This window comes from Bos mutus, chromosome 13, assembly GCF_027580195.1.
Source record: "Bos mutus isolate GX-2022 chromosome 13, NWIPB_WYAK_1.1, whole genome shotgun sequence".
Taxonomy (NCBI): domain Eukaryota; kingdom Metazoa; phylum Chordata; class Mammalia; order Artiodactyla; family Bovidae; genus Bos; species Bos mutus.
In genome coordinates, this window is record NC_091629.1 from 56721392 (window position 1) to 56741684 (window position 20293).

The 20293-nt window shown below is 48.7% G+C and overlaps 1 protein-coding gene across 4 annotated transcripts in view; it reads left to right on the forward strand.

Annotated features, from left to right (window-relative positions):
• The first annotated feature begins 2158 nt into the window (after nt 1-2158).
• TOX2 (TOX high mobility group box family member 2) overlaps nt 2159-20293 on the forward strand; it is a 156616-nt gene continuing 138481 nt past the window's right edge. For 3 of the 4 annotated variants that reach the window (XM_070381769.1, XM_070381768.1, XM_070381770.1), the window contains exon 1: nt 2159-2330. In XM_070381769.1, coding sequence (XP_070237870.1) covers nt 2232-2330 — 99 coding nt within the window. In that variant the 5' untranslated portion in view covers nt 2159-2231. Of the gene's footprint in view, nt 2331-3529; nt 3660-20293 lie in introns of those variants that run through there. The other variant, XM_070381771.1, reaches the window with a different exon arrangement.

Consider the following 20293-nt stretch of genomic DNA (forward strand, 5'->3'; position numbering starts at 1 on the left):
GTATATAAGAAACTACAAAACACTGCTGAGATGACTTTTTTTAAAAACCTAAATAAATGAAGGGACATACCATGTTTATGGATATGAAGACTTAATATTTACTAATGTCAGTTTTACTCAAATTGACCTAAAGATTCTATGCGATAGCAATCAAATCTCAGCAGGATTGTGTGTGTGCCAGTGTGTGTGTAAACAAACAACCTTTATTTTAAAATTTTTATGAAAGTGCAAATGTCAAGAATAGGCAAGGCGCTCTGGAGGAAAGGTGGGTAGATTTAGTCTATGGGACATTAAAGACTTATTGAAAATTACAGAAGTTCAGTCAATGCGACAATGGCTCAAGGAGAGACAAACAGGCTAATGGAACAGACTAGAAAATTCAGAAACTGTCTGATGAACATATGGACTACCTGGTTTATGACAAAGTTAACACTGTAGAGAAGTGGGAGGAAAGGTGATCTTTTCAATAAATGCTGCTGGGTCAGTTGGATTCAGATTGGGAAAAAAAAGGAGAGGGACCAGTGGGAAATTCATTCTAATGAGATATGACAATGAATTTTAGAAACAGTTATTGATGAAATGTATTTAGAAGTTCTTTCCTTTCTGAGCTGTAATTTCCTTCTGTTGTTCCCAAACCTTTAGTGAAAGCCTCTTTCCCTCACCTATCTTGTATCAGGGCATCTTTATGGTCATAAATAAGTGGAGAAAGCAATGGCACCCCACTCCAGTACTCTTGCCTGGAAAATCCCATGGATGGAGGAGCCTGGTAGGCTGCAGTCCATGAGGTCGCTAAGAGTCGAACACGACTGAGCGACTTCACTTTGACTTTTCACTTTCATGCATTGGAGAAGGAAATGGCAACCCACTCCAGTATTTTTGCCTGGAGAATCCCAGGGAGGGGGGAGCCTGGTGGGCTGCCGTCTATGGGGTCGCACAGAGTCGGACACGACTAAAGCGACTTAGCAGTAGCAGCAGCAGCTTGAAGCCAGGACCAGCAAAGCCCAGATCACAGTTGGGAGCTAAGTTCCAAGCTGGTTCCTGTGAGGGCAAGGGGCTCACTCCCTTTTCTCCAGACGCCATCTCATGTTCTGCTGCCACTCAAGACTCCCATTCTGACCTGCTTCCTTCCACCTCCTGGCCTCAGACCCTTCCCAGCTAGGCATCCTGAGTGTGCCAGAGTCGGGAACCAGAGGGCAGGGCTGGTGGCACAGTCCGTGGAAAGTGAGGGCATAGAGGCCCTCCGAGTAGACAATTCTTAGATGGGAAGGGGAGGAACAACACAGGCTAGCTATCCGCTGGTGATGGGAGGAGTGAGGGGCTTTTTTTTGGGGGGGGGGCCCGTTTCAGTCACCTCTCTGCCCCACTGTGGGAGCCATCTCACTTCCAGTCTCTCGCTCCAGGAGACCGTGGTGGTTAGTGGTGGTGTTTGTTGGTTGTGGTGATGGGGGTGGCCGATTCTGGCCGCTCCCCCAGAACTCCACTTCCTAGTCTATTCTTTCTATGACCCTTCCCTCTCTCTGTCATTAAAGGATGCTTTAGACTCCTCCAGGTGGCTTCAGTCCTGGATCCTCTGGGTACCGCGGAGCCCACTCCATCACCGATCCCACAAGTCCTTGCCTCAGTTTCCTCATCTGTAAAGTGAGAATTTAAGCAGCAGCCCCCCACCCCGCTCAGGGCCACTCTCTCAATGATTCAGATCAGTGGGACCGGGAGCGGGGACATCCTACGATCGGCCGGCCTCGGGCTCTGGGCAGCGCCGGGTAACGCAGCATCCATCTCCGAAAGTGTTCCTTCTCTTCTGCCACCTTCAGGGCTCAGCAACGCCCTGATATCTAGGGCGGGAGAGTCCCACTACTGGGGAAGGGTGTAGTACGGCTTTCTCCCTCCCCTCACCCTTGGTGGCGGAGGGCGGGACGGGAAAGGGCCGTCTGGACGGGCGCGCAACCCTCCGGGACCCGCGGGGGCGGCGAGCCGGGCCGGGGACCCGGCGTCTGCCCGGACCGCGGGAGCGATCTTCCCCCGGGGCCCAGGCCCCCGGCCCTCCGCTGCGCCCGCGGCCGGAACAATAGCGCGCGCTGGCGGGCGGGCGGGCGGGCGGGGGCGGGGCGCTCCGCCGGGCGCCGCCCCCGGCCCGCCCCCCGCGCTCACACACCCGCTCGCACACTGGCTCCCACCCGCCGCCCGCCCAGGCACTGCCCGCGGGAGCCGCCGCCGCCGCCGCCGCGCCCGCCATGGACGTCCGCCTGTACCCCTCGGCGCCCGCGGTGGGCGCGCGGCCTGGGGCCGAGCCGGCCGGCCTGGCGCCCCTGGACTATTACCACTGCGGCAAGGTAGGCGGGGGCGGGGTGGGGGCCCGGCGGGCGGGGCCTGCCCGCGCCTTCGGACCCCGCGCCGCGCCGGAGCGTCCCGGGCTGGAGCGCGCGGGCAGCGGTCACCTGGCGGCTCGGGACACGGGCGCTCTCGGGGACACGCGCGGGGAGATGCCGGCGGTGCGGACGCGCGGGCACACGCACCCCCCCCAGCCCTGCCGACGGGCACACACGCCGCTCACGCCGATCCCCTTGGTGGTGACACTCAACGCCCGGAGTTGTTGGGATCACAGGCAGAAGTCAGCCGACAGTTGCTCACACGAAGTCACAGTGACACACTCACCACGTCCCCCCTGACGGCCTCGCCTGCATTCACGAGCCGACGCGCAGTGACCCACTCTCGCCCAGCCATGCACCTGCTCACACTACCGTCCTGCACAGGTCACCCTCATCCGTACACAATCACACGCAGTCACGCGCCCACCTGCACTGTCACCCCGCCACGCACAAGTCACCGTTCTCACGCGACGCCGCCGCACACCGCGTCCCGTGCCCCCACGCCGCCACACGCAGCCACAACTCGGGACAAGCACACAAAGAAGTCGCTCCGACAGTCACTCGCCCGCGCTCCCAGTGACTTCCACAGTCGCACGCTGTCACCCACAGCCACCCACCCCGTGGACGGTGAACCTCAGGCACATGAATCGCCCTGACAGTCACCCAGTCACGCGCGGTCACACCCAGGGGCAGCAGCATCCCGCCCCCTCTACCCCGCGCCCGGCCATCCACACCCGCGCGTCGGGGTTTTTAACTTCTTGCCGCCGAAGCGCACGAATTGGGCCGTTTACGAATCGGTAAATCCGGCGGAGCCTCGGATTCCGAGCTGGCAATGGCCCATCGAGGCCTTTCCCCTCCCCGGAACGGCGAGCGGGCGCTCTCCCGACTGGAGTTGTGGTGAGGGGAGCCCCTTCTTTCCCGAGATCGCCACCCCTTCCCGCGACCAGGTCCTACCTGGAGCCAAGTCCCCGCCGCGCTGCCCGGCACGGGCGCGATGAGAGCTCGCGCTTCTGAAAGCCGGGACGGGCGGCGTCCGACCCTGCTCCGCGCTGCCAGCCCAGCCCCGGACCCTGCCGGGCAGCGCCGCAGTCCGAGACTCTTCTTTCGCCCGGGAGGGAACTTTCAAACTTAAGTTAGGAAGCTGGACAGTCAGTGCGTCCGCTAGTCGGTTCGTCGGTCCCGGGCCGGCCGGAGCCGAGCGCGGCTTTTCGTCACTCGGAGCCCGGATTGAAAGGCGCGCGTGGGTTTCCCCGGGGCCAAGGCGCAGACGCGCGGGCTCCGTGGCGCTGCGTGGTGAGTGCCAGTCCGGTGGCTGGGTCGGCGCCCCTCCGGGGTTTTAACCGCACCCCGCAGGCTCTTCATCAAGCTTCTTGCTATGGGGATGCTGCGGGGAGGGGGCGTCCCCGCGCGGAACCTGGGGGCCGCCCCGGCTGAGCCTCTCTGGCTGCGTCCTCAGGCCTTGGGGAGCGGCTTCTGGAGTCTGGGGGCAGAGAGCCCTGCGCAGCTCCCCTGGAGCATGGGGTGGGGTCCGGGGCCCCCAGACCTGGGGCGGGGACGGGCGGTAAATGAGATCGCGCGGAGGATGGGGCGATTTATCTTTGGTCCAGTGACTGGCAAAGTTAGAAGCAAAAGAGGAGGATGGTGTCTTCAAGAGAAGGCCAGTTTTCTGGCCGCTTCCATCTGATGGAGGGAAAATTGATGAGAAGTAGTAAGTGGAATCTTTAGGAAGCAGAAGACAGTTGGATGTGTGTGTGTGGGGGGGGTGGCAATTGTCTATCTGCTGCCCTTGGCTTTGTTATTTTTTAAAATATGAAGTTGGCAAGGTTCCAGCCTCTGGTCTGGGGGCATGGGTGAGTCTGGGGATGTGTGCCTCAAAGTCTGGTTAGATGGGTGCCCCTCGCCTGCAGTGCTCCTTTGCAGGGTGATGTTTCTGTAAACCCCTTTAGAGTGGGGTGGTCTCCTAAGGGGGCCTTTGGGAGGTGGCATTCAGCCGAGGCCCCTGCTTTATTCTGATGTTCTGTAAAGCTCTGACTCAGCACCAAGATCCAGTGTGAAACCCTGGTGGGAGGAAACCAGTCAGGGAAGGAGAAGCTGGTGATACTGGTTTCTGTCTGCGATCTCCCGACCCCTAGCCCAGAGCTCAGGGTGTGTCCAGGTAGGAGGAGGGTGGCGGTTGGATCACTAGGGTAGGTGAAAACCAGATCTGACTTTCTACTTGGGAAATGCTTCTCAATCCTGCAGCCTGGGGGCAGGGGGAGACAGAGGATGTCACTTGGCTCAGGGAGGGACGAGTCAGAAGCCTGTTGGTAGCAGATCACCAATGGGCACTCGCCTTCAGTGCTAGTGGTTGGGGGTGGTGGTGCAAGTTGTACCAAGGAACTGATGCCCCTTGTTCTACCAGGCTTCTTGGTACAGCAAGGAGGGATTGGGGAGATCCTGGTCACTCTCCAGACTGGAGGGGAGACACACCCAAGATGCAACCATGACCACAATTGGGATCTATAGACTGGGGTGCACAGCCAGGACGTGACCCACACGTTGGGGGCTTGGTCACTGGAGTCTAGATAAGAGCCAGGTTCCAACAAGGACCCAAACCTGAGAAACACAAGGACAAGCCTTTGCCAAGTGATGCTGGACAACCATGGGGCAGTTGACCTGGAAGGCCCTTGGTGACTGTCCCCTTAGTAACCCTCTAACATAGAGATTCCAGCCTCTTTAAACCAAAGTCATGAGCAGTGGCTGTTCTTTTGGTATCTTTTGTTTGAGAAAATGCACAGTGACAAAGCTGCTATGGTTTCATTTTTGCTTTGAAATAGATGTTTATTTTATTAATCACAATAATATTAGCATACATTTGAAAAATAGCTTATAAGATATGAAACAGGCACATTACTTATTTCATGTAGTGATGCTGCCTGGTTGAGCATAGGGATTTGTGGCCTTGTAGCTCTATATGTGTCTCCCTACGGGGAACAGCTGATCCCCTCCTTCTTCCTTCACACAAGGGGAAACTGAGTCATGGAGTAGTACACTCACAGGTTACACAGCAAATGAAGAACACAGCGGAGGCCTGAACCCAAGTTCCTGGACTCCCAGTTTGATGCTTGACTGGCATTCCCCACAGGTCTCTGTCATGGTTTGGGAGTTAGAAGTTATGATATCCTTCTAGGGTAACTATGAAGTCCCTTTATTTGGGTTTTGGCAAGGTGGTTTAGCAGGATGAGCGCATTGTCTGGGGCTCCCCGCTCAACTACGGCAGACTAGTGGAAACTGGCCAGTGGCATTGAACAAATCTGGATTCAAATCGCGACTTGTGTCTTTGTGACCTAGGGCAAATGATTTTAGCTCATTGAGGTATGATTTACATGCAATAAAATGGAAATTTGAAGTGTACTGTTCCATGAGTTTTGACAAATATAACCACCCTTGTGACCCCTATCCCAATCCAGATATAGAACATTCTGTCACCCCAGAAAGTTCCCTCATGCTTCTTTCCAGTCAATACCACTACGTCTGGAGGAAATTACTTACCTGATTTCTATTATCAGTGGTTTATTTAAATTCAGTGTATGTGTACTAAGTCAGTTTAAGTCCTAGAACTTCATATGAAGCATATACATTTTTGCATCTGGGTTCATTTTGCTCAATGAAGTGTCCTTAAGATTCATTCATGTATTTATCCCTAATTTGTTCTATTTTATTGCTTAGTAATATGACATTGTGTTGGTTTATTTGTTCACCTGCCGATGGACATTTGTGTTTGTTTCCATGTTGGGGCTGTTATAAATAAAGCTGCTGTGAACATCCTTATACAAGTTTTCTGTGAGTGGGGCAAATTATTTAATATCTTTGAGCCTCAGTGTCCTCTTAAGGACATCACTGTCTACTTCTGAGGTTCAGGAGAGTTAATTGAGTTAATATAGGGTATAAAAGTTCTTGGCACATACTGGCTAGTAGTTAGATAGTAATGGTATCAACCACTTGGGACCTATTCCAGTGAGAGGCTTAGCATCTCTGTGTTCCACATATCCTTCATCCCTGTTTCAAACATCCTTCAGGGCCAACTTGGGTACCACTTTCTCCATGCAGTGCTCCATGGTCAGTAACCTTCTGTCTTTTTCCAGGCATCCCCCCAAGAACTGGTTACTGCATGGGTTTTGGCATGTTCTGCCATCCATCATTCAGTCAACAGTTACCGAGCACATGTTTGTGCTAGGCACTGTACTTGGCAATAGAAGTGAAACAAAGTGACTCAAATTGCTTCCCTCTGGAGCTTATGTATCAGCATGGGAAGTCATAAATATATGGATGAGATCGTTATGGTATTGTGACCGATGCCATCAGTACAACTATGGAGAAAAAGGAAGCAGGGAAGAGAGTTAGGGGTGTCAGGTCCAGGGACTGGTTTGCCGTTTTAAGTAGTGAGGTTGGGGAAGACCTTGTGGTCTAGACCAGGAGTTCTCAAATTCATGTACACAATAGCAATCATCTGGAAAGATTTGAAACACAGGTTCCGGGGCACCCCTTCCTGCCCTGAGATTCTGATTCAGCTAATTTGTGCTGGGGTCCTGAGGGTCTGTGTGTCTGACGAGCTCCCAGTCCTGCCGCTGCCACTCCGGAGACCACATGTTATGCAGCAGTGGTTCGGTTGTTTGTATACAGGGCTTTGTGGGCTCCCACCAGGCAGGAACCATGCCCAGCACCTGGCACAGTGCCTGACCGATAATTACTCAGGAAATTGTGCTGGTGGGTGAATGATTCAACTCTCCACCCCCACAGTTCTGGGCACGGCATCTTGTCCCTGGATGCGATCTAGACAAGCTTGGGTAGTGCATGATTGGTGGCTCCTTGTGACGAAAATCCACGAAGTGGGAGGGGCTGGTCCCACCTTCACCCAGACTTGAGATTGGAGAGGCCTGCTCAGCATCCCTGGTAGGTGAGGTCCCCACGGCATCTTTCTCCTGGGACACTGGTGGCTGTGGGCAGGTCCCTGGGGGAGGAGCCCTGGGCTGGCTGGTCCTGGGGGAACTCTGGAAGGGCACCTGTGTTTCTGTTAGGAGGCTTTTTCACTTTCTGTCCAAGGATGTTCTCTATAGGATGTCCTCTATAAGATGTTCTGTATAGGATGTCCTCCCCCAGCCTGTCCCAAAGATTCCACAGCACCACACTTCTATACCTTACCGATGTCAGGAGCAGCAGCCCAGGTCTGGCACAGCTGTCCCCAGTCTACTGGATGACCTTGAGCATGAAAATGCCATACCCTGGGCCTGTGTTCCCCTCTGTGCAAAAAGGAGAGCAAATTAGTGACCCTTAGCCTTGTGAGATAGGGGGCTGTGGTGTGGAAATATAATGAAATAAAGTCTGGGCATGTCTTTATAACTGAAGAGTGTGGTAACTGTAAACTATAAACTGTAAACTATAAACATGTCCTTTATAACTGTAGAGGATTATGCTTTTGGAAGAGATGGGCTCTCATATACTTCAGTAGGTAGGTACCACCGTCTCTGTCTCCCTTTACTTTTGTGTTTCCTGGCACATAGGTGCTAGGTAAATATTTGCTGAATGAATGAATTCAGAGCTGGCCTGTTGTTCCCTGTGGCTTGAAGAACTTAGCATCTGTTTGGCTCTTATAATCTGAAGACTTTTGTAGTGAGCGCCTGGTGTTCAGGGTACGGCAGAGGCCAAGAGTCTTTTGGCTGACCTGACATTCCTAGAAGAGCTTCCCTGCGTAGGCCCGGGGGACTGAGCCCAGCATGGAGAGCAGCCAATAAGCTGGGAAGAGCCTTACCCTTATCCCAAGGATCCCCGGGTGGCATAGCTGCCAGCCCCATGTGGTTCTGTAGGGCATTTATTTTGCTCCTCTAATTTCCCAGTGCTGGTCTCAGGTTAGAAAGGCAGCGTAAATTCTGTAACCCAGCAGACTTGGCTTTGATCCTCAATGCAGGCAAGTTATTTTACCTCCCTGTGCCTCAGTCTCCTTATCTGGAAAATGGGCACATCAATACTTACCCCCCACCACCCCCCGCCCCAACCCCCATAAGGTTGCCTTGAGGACTAGAAATCCTGCTTGTAAGGCACTCAGCACCAGCAGGAAATGCTTTCATTTCTATTCACAAAGAGCAGCACAATTGAAAGTTAAAATGCAAGAGGAATCTAGTTTCAGCGCAGGCTGCTGGGGGAAGGGTCTTCCTAACGTGAGATCTTTTCGTGCCATAGTCTCTAGATCTGATTTTCCCGGGCCTCCGGTTTGAAGCGATCTCTGCACAGCATTATGGAGGGACAAGGGCTGTGCACTTCCTTTGCGTCTTTTTTTTTTTCTTCCTTCTTGAATCTTTGTGGGAGGGAAGGTGGGTTTTGGACGCAGAGAAGACCAGTACAAATTGCAGCTGCGTGGTTCACTGGCGAGGGCTGGTGACCTGTGCACATCATTTAACCTCTCCAAGTCTCAGTTTTTTCCATCTGTACAATGGAGGCATAATGCCTTCCTCATATTGTTGCTATGAGGCTCAGATTAAAGTAACGGATATGGAAGTTCCCTGTAATCTAGAACAGTGTTTCCCATCCTCAGCAATATTGACATTTTGGACCTGACAATTCCTTGTTGTGGGGGTTGTTCATGCATAATAGAATGTGGAGCAGCATTCTTGGCCACTACCAATTGATGCCAGTAGCACCTCCCCTTGAGTCATGACAATCAAAAATATTTCCAGACTTTGCTAAGTGTTCCCTGGGGTGTGGGGAGCAAAATCACCCCTGTTTGAGAACCACTGATCTGGAAAGTGGTGCAGGTAAACTAGGAGATGATGGTGATGAGAGTGGCAGAGATTGAGGTTCACGCTTTCTGTCTGGTATTTTAGTCCTGTGTCTCCCTGTCAGCAAATCCTTTATCCACATGGTTGGCCATTATCTTTTTTTATTTGTTTACATGGACCAAAAACCTACGGTAGTGATGTTTCAGCATGGTTTGGGAGCAGCAGGAAAAACATATGGTAAGTCATTATTAACTTAATGAGTTGTGGTAAATTGTAATTTTATAACTTAGTGAAAACATGTTGTATAACACAAGATAATAAATTTTGATCAATTATCCTGAGGCTTAAATTTCCTCCTGTACAGTTGCTGTTTCTGGTGTCTGCAAGAAGGAGCAACAGCGTTGTGGTTTTACAAGGCTGGATTTTCTGCTGGGTTTTGCTGATGCTCAACAAGTTTTCTTGAGTGCCTACTGTGTGCTAGGGGATTCAGACCTGTCCTGAAGGCTCAGTGACTCAATAGGAAACTTGGCTTTCCTAGATGAAAGACCATGTGGATCTGTAATATTTTAGCTCAAAATGCAGAGTCACAACTATATAACTGTCTGGGGAAATGATAGTGTCAGAGGTATGAGTAGGCTTCAAACAGCAGAGTCTTACAAGAAACACCAAGCGGGCTATGTGGGGTGCATGCAGAGTGGTGGGAAGACCTTCTAGGCAGAGGGGCAGCTCTTGCAAGGTAGTTTGGGGATACTGTCAGCCTAAGTTGGGGTTACCGGCCTGCAGGAGAGAGGAATACCAGTAGGGGTCATTATACAGAGGGTTGAATTCGAGCTGCTTAGGTTTTAGGTGGAAAGATGCGGGGCCGCCACAGTTATTGTTCAGAGTATGAAATATTCGTTGTTGCTGGATCCAGACCATTGTTGGTGACCGTCTCTAGGTCTTCTGCTGTAGGAAAATTTTTGTTTGTTTTTGGTAGAGGGTTTAATATTATTATCAGAGATCAGATCAGTCGCTCAGTCGTGTCCGACTCTTTGCGACCCCATGAATCGCAGCACGCCAGGCCTCCCTGTCCATCACCAACTCCTGGAGTTCACTCAGACTCACGTCCATCGAGTCAGTGATGCCATCCAGCCATCTCATCCTCTGTCGTCCCCTTCTCCTCCTGCCCCCAATCCCTCCCAGCATCAGGGTCTTTTCCAATGAGTCAACTCTTCGCATGAGGTGGCCAAAGTACTGGAGTTTCAGCTTTAGCATCATTCCTTCCAAAGAACACCCAGGGCTGATCTTCAGAATGGACTGGTTGGATCTCCTTGCAGTCCAAGGGACTCTCAAGAGTCTTCTCCAACACCACAGTTCAAAAGCATCAATTCTTCGGTGCTCAGCATTCTTCACAGTCCAACTCTCACATCCATACATGACCACAGGAAAAACCATAGCCTTGACTAGACGAACCTTTGTTGGCAAAGTAATGTCTCTGCTTTTGAATATGCTATCTAGGTTGGTCATAACTTTCCTTCCAAGGAGTAAGCGTCTTTTAATTTCATGGCTGCAGTCACCATCTGCAGTGATTTTGGAGCCCCAAAAAATAAAGTCTGACACTGTTTCCACTGTTTCCCCATCTATTTCCCATGAAGTGATGGGACCAGATGCCATGATCTTTGTTTTCTGATTGTTGAGCTTTAGGCCAACTTTGTCACTTTCCACTTTCACTTTCATCAAGAGGCTTTTAAGGGTGGTGTCATCTGCATGTCTGAGGTTATTGATATTTCTCCCGGCAATCTTGATTCCAGTTTGTGTTTCTTCCAGTCCAGCGTTTCTCATGATGTACTCTGCATATAAGTTAAATGAACAGGGTGACAATATACAGCCCTGACGTACTCTTTTTCCTACTTGGAACCAGTCTGTTGTTCCATGTCCAGTTCTAACTGTTGCTTCCTGACCTGCATACAAATTTCTCAAGAGGCAGATCAGGTGGTCTGGTATTCCCATATCTTTCAGAATTTTCCACAGTTTATTGTGATCCACACAGTCAAAGGCTTTGGCATAGTCAATAAAGCAGAAATAGATGTTTTTCTGGAACTCTCTTGCTTTTTCCATGATCCAGCGGATGTTGGCAATTTGATCTCTGGTTCCTCTGCCTTTTCTAAAACCAGCTTGAACATCAGGAAGTTCACGGTTCACATATTGCTGAAGCCTGGCTTGGAGAATTTTGAGCATTACTTTACTAGCGTGTGAGATGAGTGCAATTGTGCGGTAGTTTGAGCATTCTTTGGCATTGCCTTTCTTTGGGATTGAAATGAAAACTGACCTTTTCCAGTCCTGTGGCCACTGCTGAGTTTTCCAAATTTGCTGGCATATTGAGTGCAGCACTTTCACAGCATTCACTTATATGGATCTGGCATCCTCTTTCCCTTTTTATTGCAGTGTAGTTGGTTTACAATATTGTGTTAGTTTCAGGTGTGCAACAAAGTGATTTAGTCATCATATATGTATTTTTTTTTCAGGTTCTTTCCCATTATAGGTTACAAGACACTGAATACAGTCCCCTGTGCTATACAGTAAATCCTTGTGGTTTATTTTATGTGTGGTAGTGTTCATCTCTTGGGCTTCCCAGGTGGCGCTAGTGGTAAAGAACTCACCTGCCAATTCAGGAGATGTAATAGTTGCAGGTTTGATCCCTGGGTCAGGAAGATCCACTGGAGGAGGGCATGGCAACCCACTTCAGTATTCTTGCCTGGAGAATCCCATACATGGACAGAGGAACCTGGTGGGCTATGAGTCCATAGGGTCACAAAGAGTCAGACACGACTGAAGTGACTTAGCGTGCATGCAGCGTCTATCTGTTAATTGCATACTCCTAGTTTATCCCTCCTCTCCTTTCCCCTTTGTTAATCATAAGTTTATTTTCTATGTCTGTGAGTCTGTTTTTGTTTTGTAAATAAGTTGATTTGTAGTATTTTTTAGATTCCACATGTAAGTGATGTCATATATTATTTTTCTCTGTCTGACTTACTTCACTTACTTCACTATTCTTTAAGTCTGTCCATGTTGCTACAAATGGCAATATTTCATTTTTTATGGCTGAGTAATATTATATATATGTATGTATGTATATAAACACACACACACACACATCACATTTTCTTTATCCATTCGTCTTTTGTTGGACACTTAGGTTGCCTCCATGTCTTAGCAATTGTAAATTATGCTTCTGTGAACATTGGAGTGCATGTATATTTTTGAATTAGAGTTTTCATTCTCAAAATGAAATTAGTTTTCATTACTCAAAAAAACTATAAATAGAGGCTCATCTGAGGCACATTCTTCAAGACCTCTTTGCCCTGCCCCAGTGTAAGTCAGCAGCCATGGTGGTCTCTTTACCAATCTTTCATCTTCTCTGAGTAACCAAGAAGCTCAGAGGCAAATGCCTGGGTCACTTGTAGGCATGATCTAGGATATCATGGGACATCTTTTGCTCATTAATTCACTCTCAATTTCATTTCATTCTTCTGTCATTTCCCTCTTTGTCTTAAAAGTGAAAGTGAAGTTGCTCAGTCATGTCCAGCTCTTTGTGACCCTGATGGACTATAGCCTGCCAGGCTTCTCCATCCATGGGATTTTCCAGGCAAGAGTACCAGAGTGGGTTGCCATTTTCCTTCTCCAGCAGATCTTCCCAACCCAGGCATCGAACCTGGGTCTCCTACATTGCAGGCAGACGCTTCACCTTCTGAGCCACCAGGGAAGCCAATATTATTTTTTATTTTATTTTTTAAAAATTTTAGCTGCACTGGGTCTTCATTCAGGTGCATGGGCTCTTCATTGCAGTGTGTGGGCCCAGTAGTAACAGCACGGGCTTAGTTGTCTCGAGACTTGTAAGGTCTTAATTCCAGGGATCGAACTTGCATCCCCTGCATTAGAAGGCAGATTCCTAACCACTAGACCACCAGGAAAGTTCCCCGCCTTTCTCTCTTTTTTAAAATTGTTTTTATTCTCTATAAAATACCCTGAAATATGTTAAGAGTTAAAAAAAAGTAGAGCCTCTCATTCTCTTTCATTTTCTCCCTGCCCTCTCAGCCCTGCTCCCTAGGGTTAATCATAGAGTGAAGTGTAGTGGGTATACTTCCAGGCATAACCATTCTTTAGTTCAATGCTTCTAATAAGCACCATTTCTATTTCTGTAATCACTTTTTCATTTCCCAGAATACTGTATTGTTTCTTGATTGATCTTATGTTATAGTAGCCCATCCTTTTCTAAATGGATATATGAACATCTTGAATCTTTTTGAAGACGATAATGCAGTTGTTCAAAAAAGTCATTTTCTGTTTGCTGCATTAACTCTGTTTTCTTGTTGACTAGCTCTTCGGTTCACTTCCTGGTCCCTCTTTTATGCTGATATTTTCTACAAATGCCTGGTGAGTCTTGGTTGACATTTATTTGTAAACAAGGTTCTAGATTGATCTATCCTGTGGTTGAAAGTTTCCTCAACATCTGTGAAAGCCACGAGCATGTAGGTAGGCAATGCAAATGTTGGTTTTAGGTGCCCTTGAGTATGGTCTGTGTGTAGACATTTGAAGCTGGGGACTTCTGCTGGAGCATGGGGCAAGCTCACTTGCAGCTGGGTGGGGACCTCTATTTCTCTTATCAGCAGTCACCCGTGGGCACTAGTGCACTTTGTTCCTCCTGCATCATGCCCATCCATGGCAAGGGGGAATCCTTGAGACAGATTTCTTGCTTAATTCTAGAGTTCTTCTCCCTGGCTTGGTCCTAGGTGAAAGCCAACAGTCAGCTTCTCTGAGGACTGTTGTTGTTCAGTCACTAAGTGTGTCCAACTGTTTGCGACCCTGTGGACTGTGGCACGCCAGGCTTCCCTGTCCATCGCCAACTTCCAGAGCTTGCTCAAACTCATGTCCATTGAGTTGGTGATACCATACAACCATCTCATCCTCTCGCCCCCTTCTCCTGCCCTCAATCTTTCCCAGCATCAGGGTCTTTTCCAGTGAGTCAGCTCTTTGCATCAGGTGGCCAGAGTATTGGAGTTTCAGCTTCAGCATCAGTCCTTCTAATGAATATTCAGGGTTGATTTCCTTTAGGGTTGACTGGTTTGATCTCCTTGCAGAGGACTATAGGTTAACACAAAGGTCAAGTCTCTTAGGGCTTTCAGCCCTTGCTGCCTGTTCTTTGGGATTTTCTGGGTTTCAGTTAAGAAAATAGCTTTTCCTCTTCTAAACCCCACTAGAATGACAAAAAAGGGGAGACAGATATAAAACAGATTTTCATAATTCATATACACACATATATATTCATAATTCAGATAGATGAAAGCTGAATAACTCCAAAAGGGTCGGTAAGAAAACAAGAAAGGAGTGGGCATCAGAAACATAGAGAGGGTGCTGGAAAGTAAGAAGTTGAAGAGAAAGAGGGTTGAACTGAAACCCAAAAAACCCCAGTCTAGTGGGTTTAGAAGAGGGGAGTAAAATTATGTGTTCTATGCACCATCTTGAAAAAAAAAAGCACAGTCTCACTGACTTTTATTTCTAAGGTTTGTGCTGTTTTATGGAGAAAAGCAGGGTCAAAATAAGCACAAATTATTCTCTGAGCATTTACTGCAGGCTCAGCCAGGCTCTCTTACTTATATCATCTCACTAAATCTTTGTAAGAACTGTGCTAGACACACACATCCCCACTGTGGAGGTGAGAAGACTGAGGTCCTAGGAAGTCACGTTACAGAAGGCAGCAGAGGAGCTGGCTGGCGGAGCTGGGGTTCAGACTGCCCTCCCCGCTCCTATCTCCTGCAGCCTCCGTGGTGCCAGGTAGAGCTTCCTCCCTCTGCAGGGATGCAAGAGTGGACCAGCTCACCCCTTGTTTCAACTGTTTCGGCACTGTCTATTCTAGGGGTCAGGGGATTCCCAGCTGGGCCTCCTGCCTTGGTTTTCAGCTTCAAACAGCATTTGGTAGTAGAATGCCTTCACATTAGAGCTAATTAAAACGTGCTTATGTCGAAGTTGGGCCTAATTGGTAGGAATGATTTAGAAACTTGTTGGAAAGGAGTCTACCTCAGTAGTCTAACCCAGGGTCAGTCTCATGCATAAATTTTGTTGTCCCACTGTGCTGTGTTTTGACTTGAACTGTACTTGATAATTGGTGCTAGTGGTAAAGCAACTGCCTGCTAATGCAGGAGACACGAGAGACCCGGGTTCCATCTCTTGGCCAAGAGGATCCCCTGGGGGAGGGCATGGCAGCCCTCTCCAATATTCTTGCCTGGAGAATCCCATGGACAGAGGAGCCTGGCAGCCCACAGTCCATAGCAGAGCAAAGACTCAGACACAACTGAAGTGACTTAGCCTGCACACGCATACTTGATGATGTGGAAGATGGACCCTGGGCCTTTCATTGCTCATTTGTTCTGCAAAGATTCAGTAAGTGCCTATTGGGTGTTACCTACGTTATTTAAGGAGATCCCTTTACTGACCCCCGCCAACCCCCCACAAAAAAAAATCTGGGATGGTTCCTTGCTGTCCTTCAAGGGGCCAAATGACCTGAGCAGCAACCCCCACCTCTGCTCCGTGTGTTCTCTGCCTTATATATCCACCTAAGCTGTAAGTGAACTTTTATGCAAAACCAGATAGTGGATTCAAATATGGCTTTTGAGTTCTGTGGAGGTACTTGGGTTCATATCCTGGCACTTACAAGCTGGGTGACTTTGGACCGCTCACTTAACCTCTCTGCTGCTGCTGCTGCTAAGTCACTTCTGTCGTGTTCGACTCTGTGCGACCCCATAGATGGCAGCCCACCAGGCTCCCCCGTTCCTGGGATTCTCCAGGCAAGAACACTAGAGTGGGTTGCCATTTCCTTCTCCAATGCATGGAAGTGAAAAGTGAAAGTGAAGTCGCTCAGTCGTGTCTGACCCTCAGTGACCCCATGGACTGCAGCCTACCAGGCTCCTCCATCCATGGGATTTTCCAGGCAAGAGTACTGGAGTGGGGTGCCCTTGCCTTCTGAGCCTCAATTATCTTACATAACTGTATTTGCATCTCAGGTTTGTGGTGAGGCCTCTGGGAGGTCAAGTAAGTTGTATCCTCCCTTGTTCTAGTCCTGGGTGTTGTTCAGGTCATCTGGGCCCTCGAAGGACAGTGAGCATAGGTGTCATCCCAAGTTTTTTTTTTGGCTGCACCTTGCAGCATATAGGATCTCAGTTCCCTGAACAAGGGTTGAATCCACACCCTCTCTTAACCCCTGGATTGCCAAGGCAGTCCGCATCCCAGGTTTTCATGTCTTTTGTAAAGGAGAGGTCTAAGGAGCTTTCAAGTTCAGAATAAGTGTAGTGGTGTTTCTGATCGGGATAGTCTCTTTCTTCCTCTACATCAGTTCTCTTCTTTCTCATGGACGCTCTCACAAAGACTGTAAGGTTCAATGAAACATTCAGCTTCATAAGACTCACTCGGGAGACCCTTGGTACCTGTCTCCTCGAAGGACTTGGAACAAGAACCACTGCTTGGCCAGCAGGACACACGATCTGTGCCTTCTCTGCAGAAGTTCCAGCAGAGGTCTCTGACGTTGTCCATGGAGGGGGACTTCTCTTTTCTTTGTCAGCTCTCCACAGTGCCAGGTTTTAGTTCAGATGCAAGAGAAGAAGATCCTCAGTAGGTGACTTTGGAAACCACTTGACTTAAAAGCTTCAGTTCCCAAAGGACCATCTCATTCTCTAGTATCTACTTCCCTGCAAGGGGCATGTCGGTTACAAGAGTCATTACACTCGGGGGAAACCTCAGATATGGCTTCTTTTAAAATATGTATTAACTTGGCTGTGCCAGATCTTAGTTGCAACACTTTGGATGTTTGATCTTCGTGGAGGCATGTGGGATCTTTAGCCACAGCATGCAGGCTCTAGTTTCCTGACCAGGGATCGAACTCGGGGCCTCTGCCTGGGGAGCACAGAGTCTCAGCCACTGGGGAGGTCCCACATACAGCCTCTTAATCAGATAGTTATAGTTTATTTATAGTTCCTTCCAGTCCAGATGCAACTTATCAACCAAGGGTCATTTTTACCATAAGCAGAGTGGCCTAGTAACATAGTTAGCATCCTGCCTTCTTCAGGTTTCCGGGGGAGTTATGCTAGACAGTTAACCAAGGTGAAAGGCTCTTGCAAAAGGGTTTGGTGAGCCCTTTATCCACATTCGCCATCCTGTTTTCCCCTAGGGGTGTCGCTTTTTGGCAGCTCTTTCAGAGGGGTGAATGAAGCTCTCAGTATGTTTTGAAATGTATCCCATGTTTTTGTATGTCTTCTGATTGATTATATAAAGACACACACTCACATTCCAGTCAAAAGATATGCCTTGGAGTCATATTGACCCAGAATCAAATTCTGGCTTTGAAACGTAGAGCTAATTCATTTATTCCTTCATTCGTTCAGCCAAGCAAAGAACATTCTCTGCCTGCTGTATGTAGGCCTTGGAGGTAGATGCCAGACATGAACAGATGATGAACACCTAGTCCTTGTCCTTGAGAAGCTGAAGTCTGATATACTAGAGAGACAGGCAGAAAGAAACAATTCCAATGGGTGTGAGACTACCAGGCCAGGCAGAGGCTAGAGTGGGGTGAGGGGAGTCAGGAAGGCTTCTCAGAGGAGCGGACACCTGGCCTGTGCTTGGAGGTGAATTGGCCAGGTGAAGAAGATAGGGAAGAGCATTCCAGGTAGAAGGAACAGCATGTGCAAAGGCATAGAAGGGGCCGAGAGGGCACTTGGAAAGCTACTTATTACCTCTAGGCCTCAGTTTCCTCATCTGCAATATGGAATTAACTGTGTTATCTGTTGATAAAATTAAATGAGATAATAAAGTGTGTTTAAGCATCTGAGATACTTAATTTCTTTTTCCCTTTACAGATCTGTTTATTGATGTCTAAGAGCCAAAGTTTGATTTTAAATGAGACAAAGAGGGAAAAAACTCCAAACCTGAAGGGCCTGTCCTCCCACCTGTGCAATGCATTTCCTCCATCGGCCCTTCTGTTAGCTGTTTTACTTATCTTGTGACTGGAGCACTAAATGTTTGCACACTCTCTTAGATTAGGTCTTACAGTATCAGCGAAGCACAGAAGTGTGTTTTCCTGATGGCACCACATTAACAACAAGCCCTGCCTCTGTTGCAGCATCTTCGCACAATATTCTCTCTGCCGGCGGCCCTGCCTCTGTCCAGTGCTTAGTCAACATGTCCTGTCACTTGCTGCTTTATCTGGCTCTTCCGAAAGGCGGCCACCTCCCACATACCAGCTGGGGACGCTTAGCTTTGGGACAGTCACTATCCGATGGCCAGGAGCCACACAGCACGACGCGCTGAGGAGCCATCTCGACTGTGATTGGGTTTCGTTTGATTTGTGAATGAGATCTTGTCATTTTTCTGGGCAGAATTGCTCATGGGTCTCTATGGTGGCTTAGTGAACTCTGCCCAACCAAAATCAGACCTCTGCTTAAAACCTTCCAGTGCTTCCCCTGGGTGTGTAGGTAACGATAAATGCCTTGTTTGGTCCAGACATCCTGGTGTGATCTAGTCTGCTTTTCCAGCCTCACTCCCAGCTGCTCTGTCCGAGGCCCTGGGCTTTGAGTTGGGGATACGATGGGGAGCAAAACCAGCCTCCATTGACTCCATTCTGGCCACCCCGGCCTTCTTGCTTTTTCCCCAGATGCCCCCACCCGCATGCTTATTTTTGCTTGAAGGTCTTTGCATATGCCATTGCCTTTGTGTGAAATGTCCTTGTCTTCATTCTGCACAAGGCTGTTTCCTGCTCATCCTTCAGGTCTCAGCTTTATCCTCACCTTCTCCAAGACTCTGACCCCCTCATCTTTGCAGTTACCCTGTTATTTTCTATCTCAGCCCCCACTGTGTTTTTCCCCCTTGTATGCTAGATCCGTAGGATGACTTGAGGGCCTGCTCCACCTTGAGGACAGTAAGCTTTCCAACCACTGGAGTCACGCTTGTTTCTTTCAGCACTGAGTCTCCAGCACTTAAACGTGGTGTCTGCTGGGTAGTAGGTGCTCGGTGATAAGTTGTTGAAAGAATGAATGAATAAGTGTGGTGGTTATGTTTGCCAGAGATAGCCATCATAACATATCCCAGGCTGTGTTTCCAAGAATAATTCGGTGTCACCCTCTCTGGGCCTCCATTGGGTATTTGTGCATTGTTGCCAAGAGGATTAAATGCATAAATATGAGAGACACAGTGTCTGGGGCTTTGTAAATGTTAATAAATGTGAGTTCACATTGTAAAGACCATGCTGAGCCCAAGGAAGACGGTTGAAATGGGAGTCAAGAGGGTTGGTGGTAGAAACCCTTAGGATTTTTCATCAATGCTTGACTTGTTGGGGGAAGGGCTGGTGGATCTCAGCCCCATTTTGTCCACTTCCAGTCTCCCTCTGGGTGATGACCTTGCCATTTTTAGGAGGGAGGCATCACTCCCAGTTGCTTGGGTTGGGGGAGCTGGAGTGCAGTCAGCCTGACCTTCAGAGATAAGGAAATCTCTCTCTAGCCCATGGGAATGCTTCTGTTGGGCAGGCAGGACTTTTTTTTTAAACATTATAAGGAAAGGTTTTTAATTACTTGTGAAAAACTAAATTCACCTTGTAAAATAAACCATGTAGAGCAAAATCACAGTTAACTGAAGTGTTAACATCCATAGTGAATGATAAATATCGTAGAGAAAGGTTCCACTGTTAATGTACTACCCCTCATCAAGGTTGCTAAAGGTCTTCCTTAAGTGGTGGCATCAGGCTATAATCAAGATCTCTGTGTGGTTGGGGACTGCCCTGGTGGTCCAGTGATTAATCCACGGTATAATGCAGGGGACACGGGTTCAATCCCCGGTTGGAGAACTAAGATCCCACGTGCCATGGAGCAACTAGGCAGCATGTTGCAGCTAGAAAATCTGTGCACCACAATGAAAGAGCCTACGTGAGTTCACATCGCAAAGACATGCCGATCCCAGGGAAGAAGGTTGAAATGGGAGTCAAGAGGGTTGGTGGTTGAAACTCTTAGGATTTTTCATCAGTGCTTGTCTAGATGGGGGACAGGCTGGTGGATCTTAGCCCCCTGTTTTGTCACAACTAAGACCTGAGGCAGCCAAATAAATAGAAATAAATAGATAAAAAATAAACTTCTATAAAAAAATCAGTGTGGTCACGCAAGA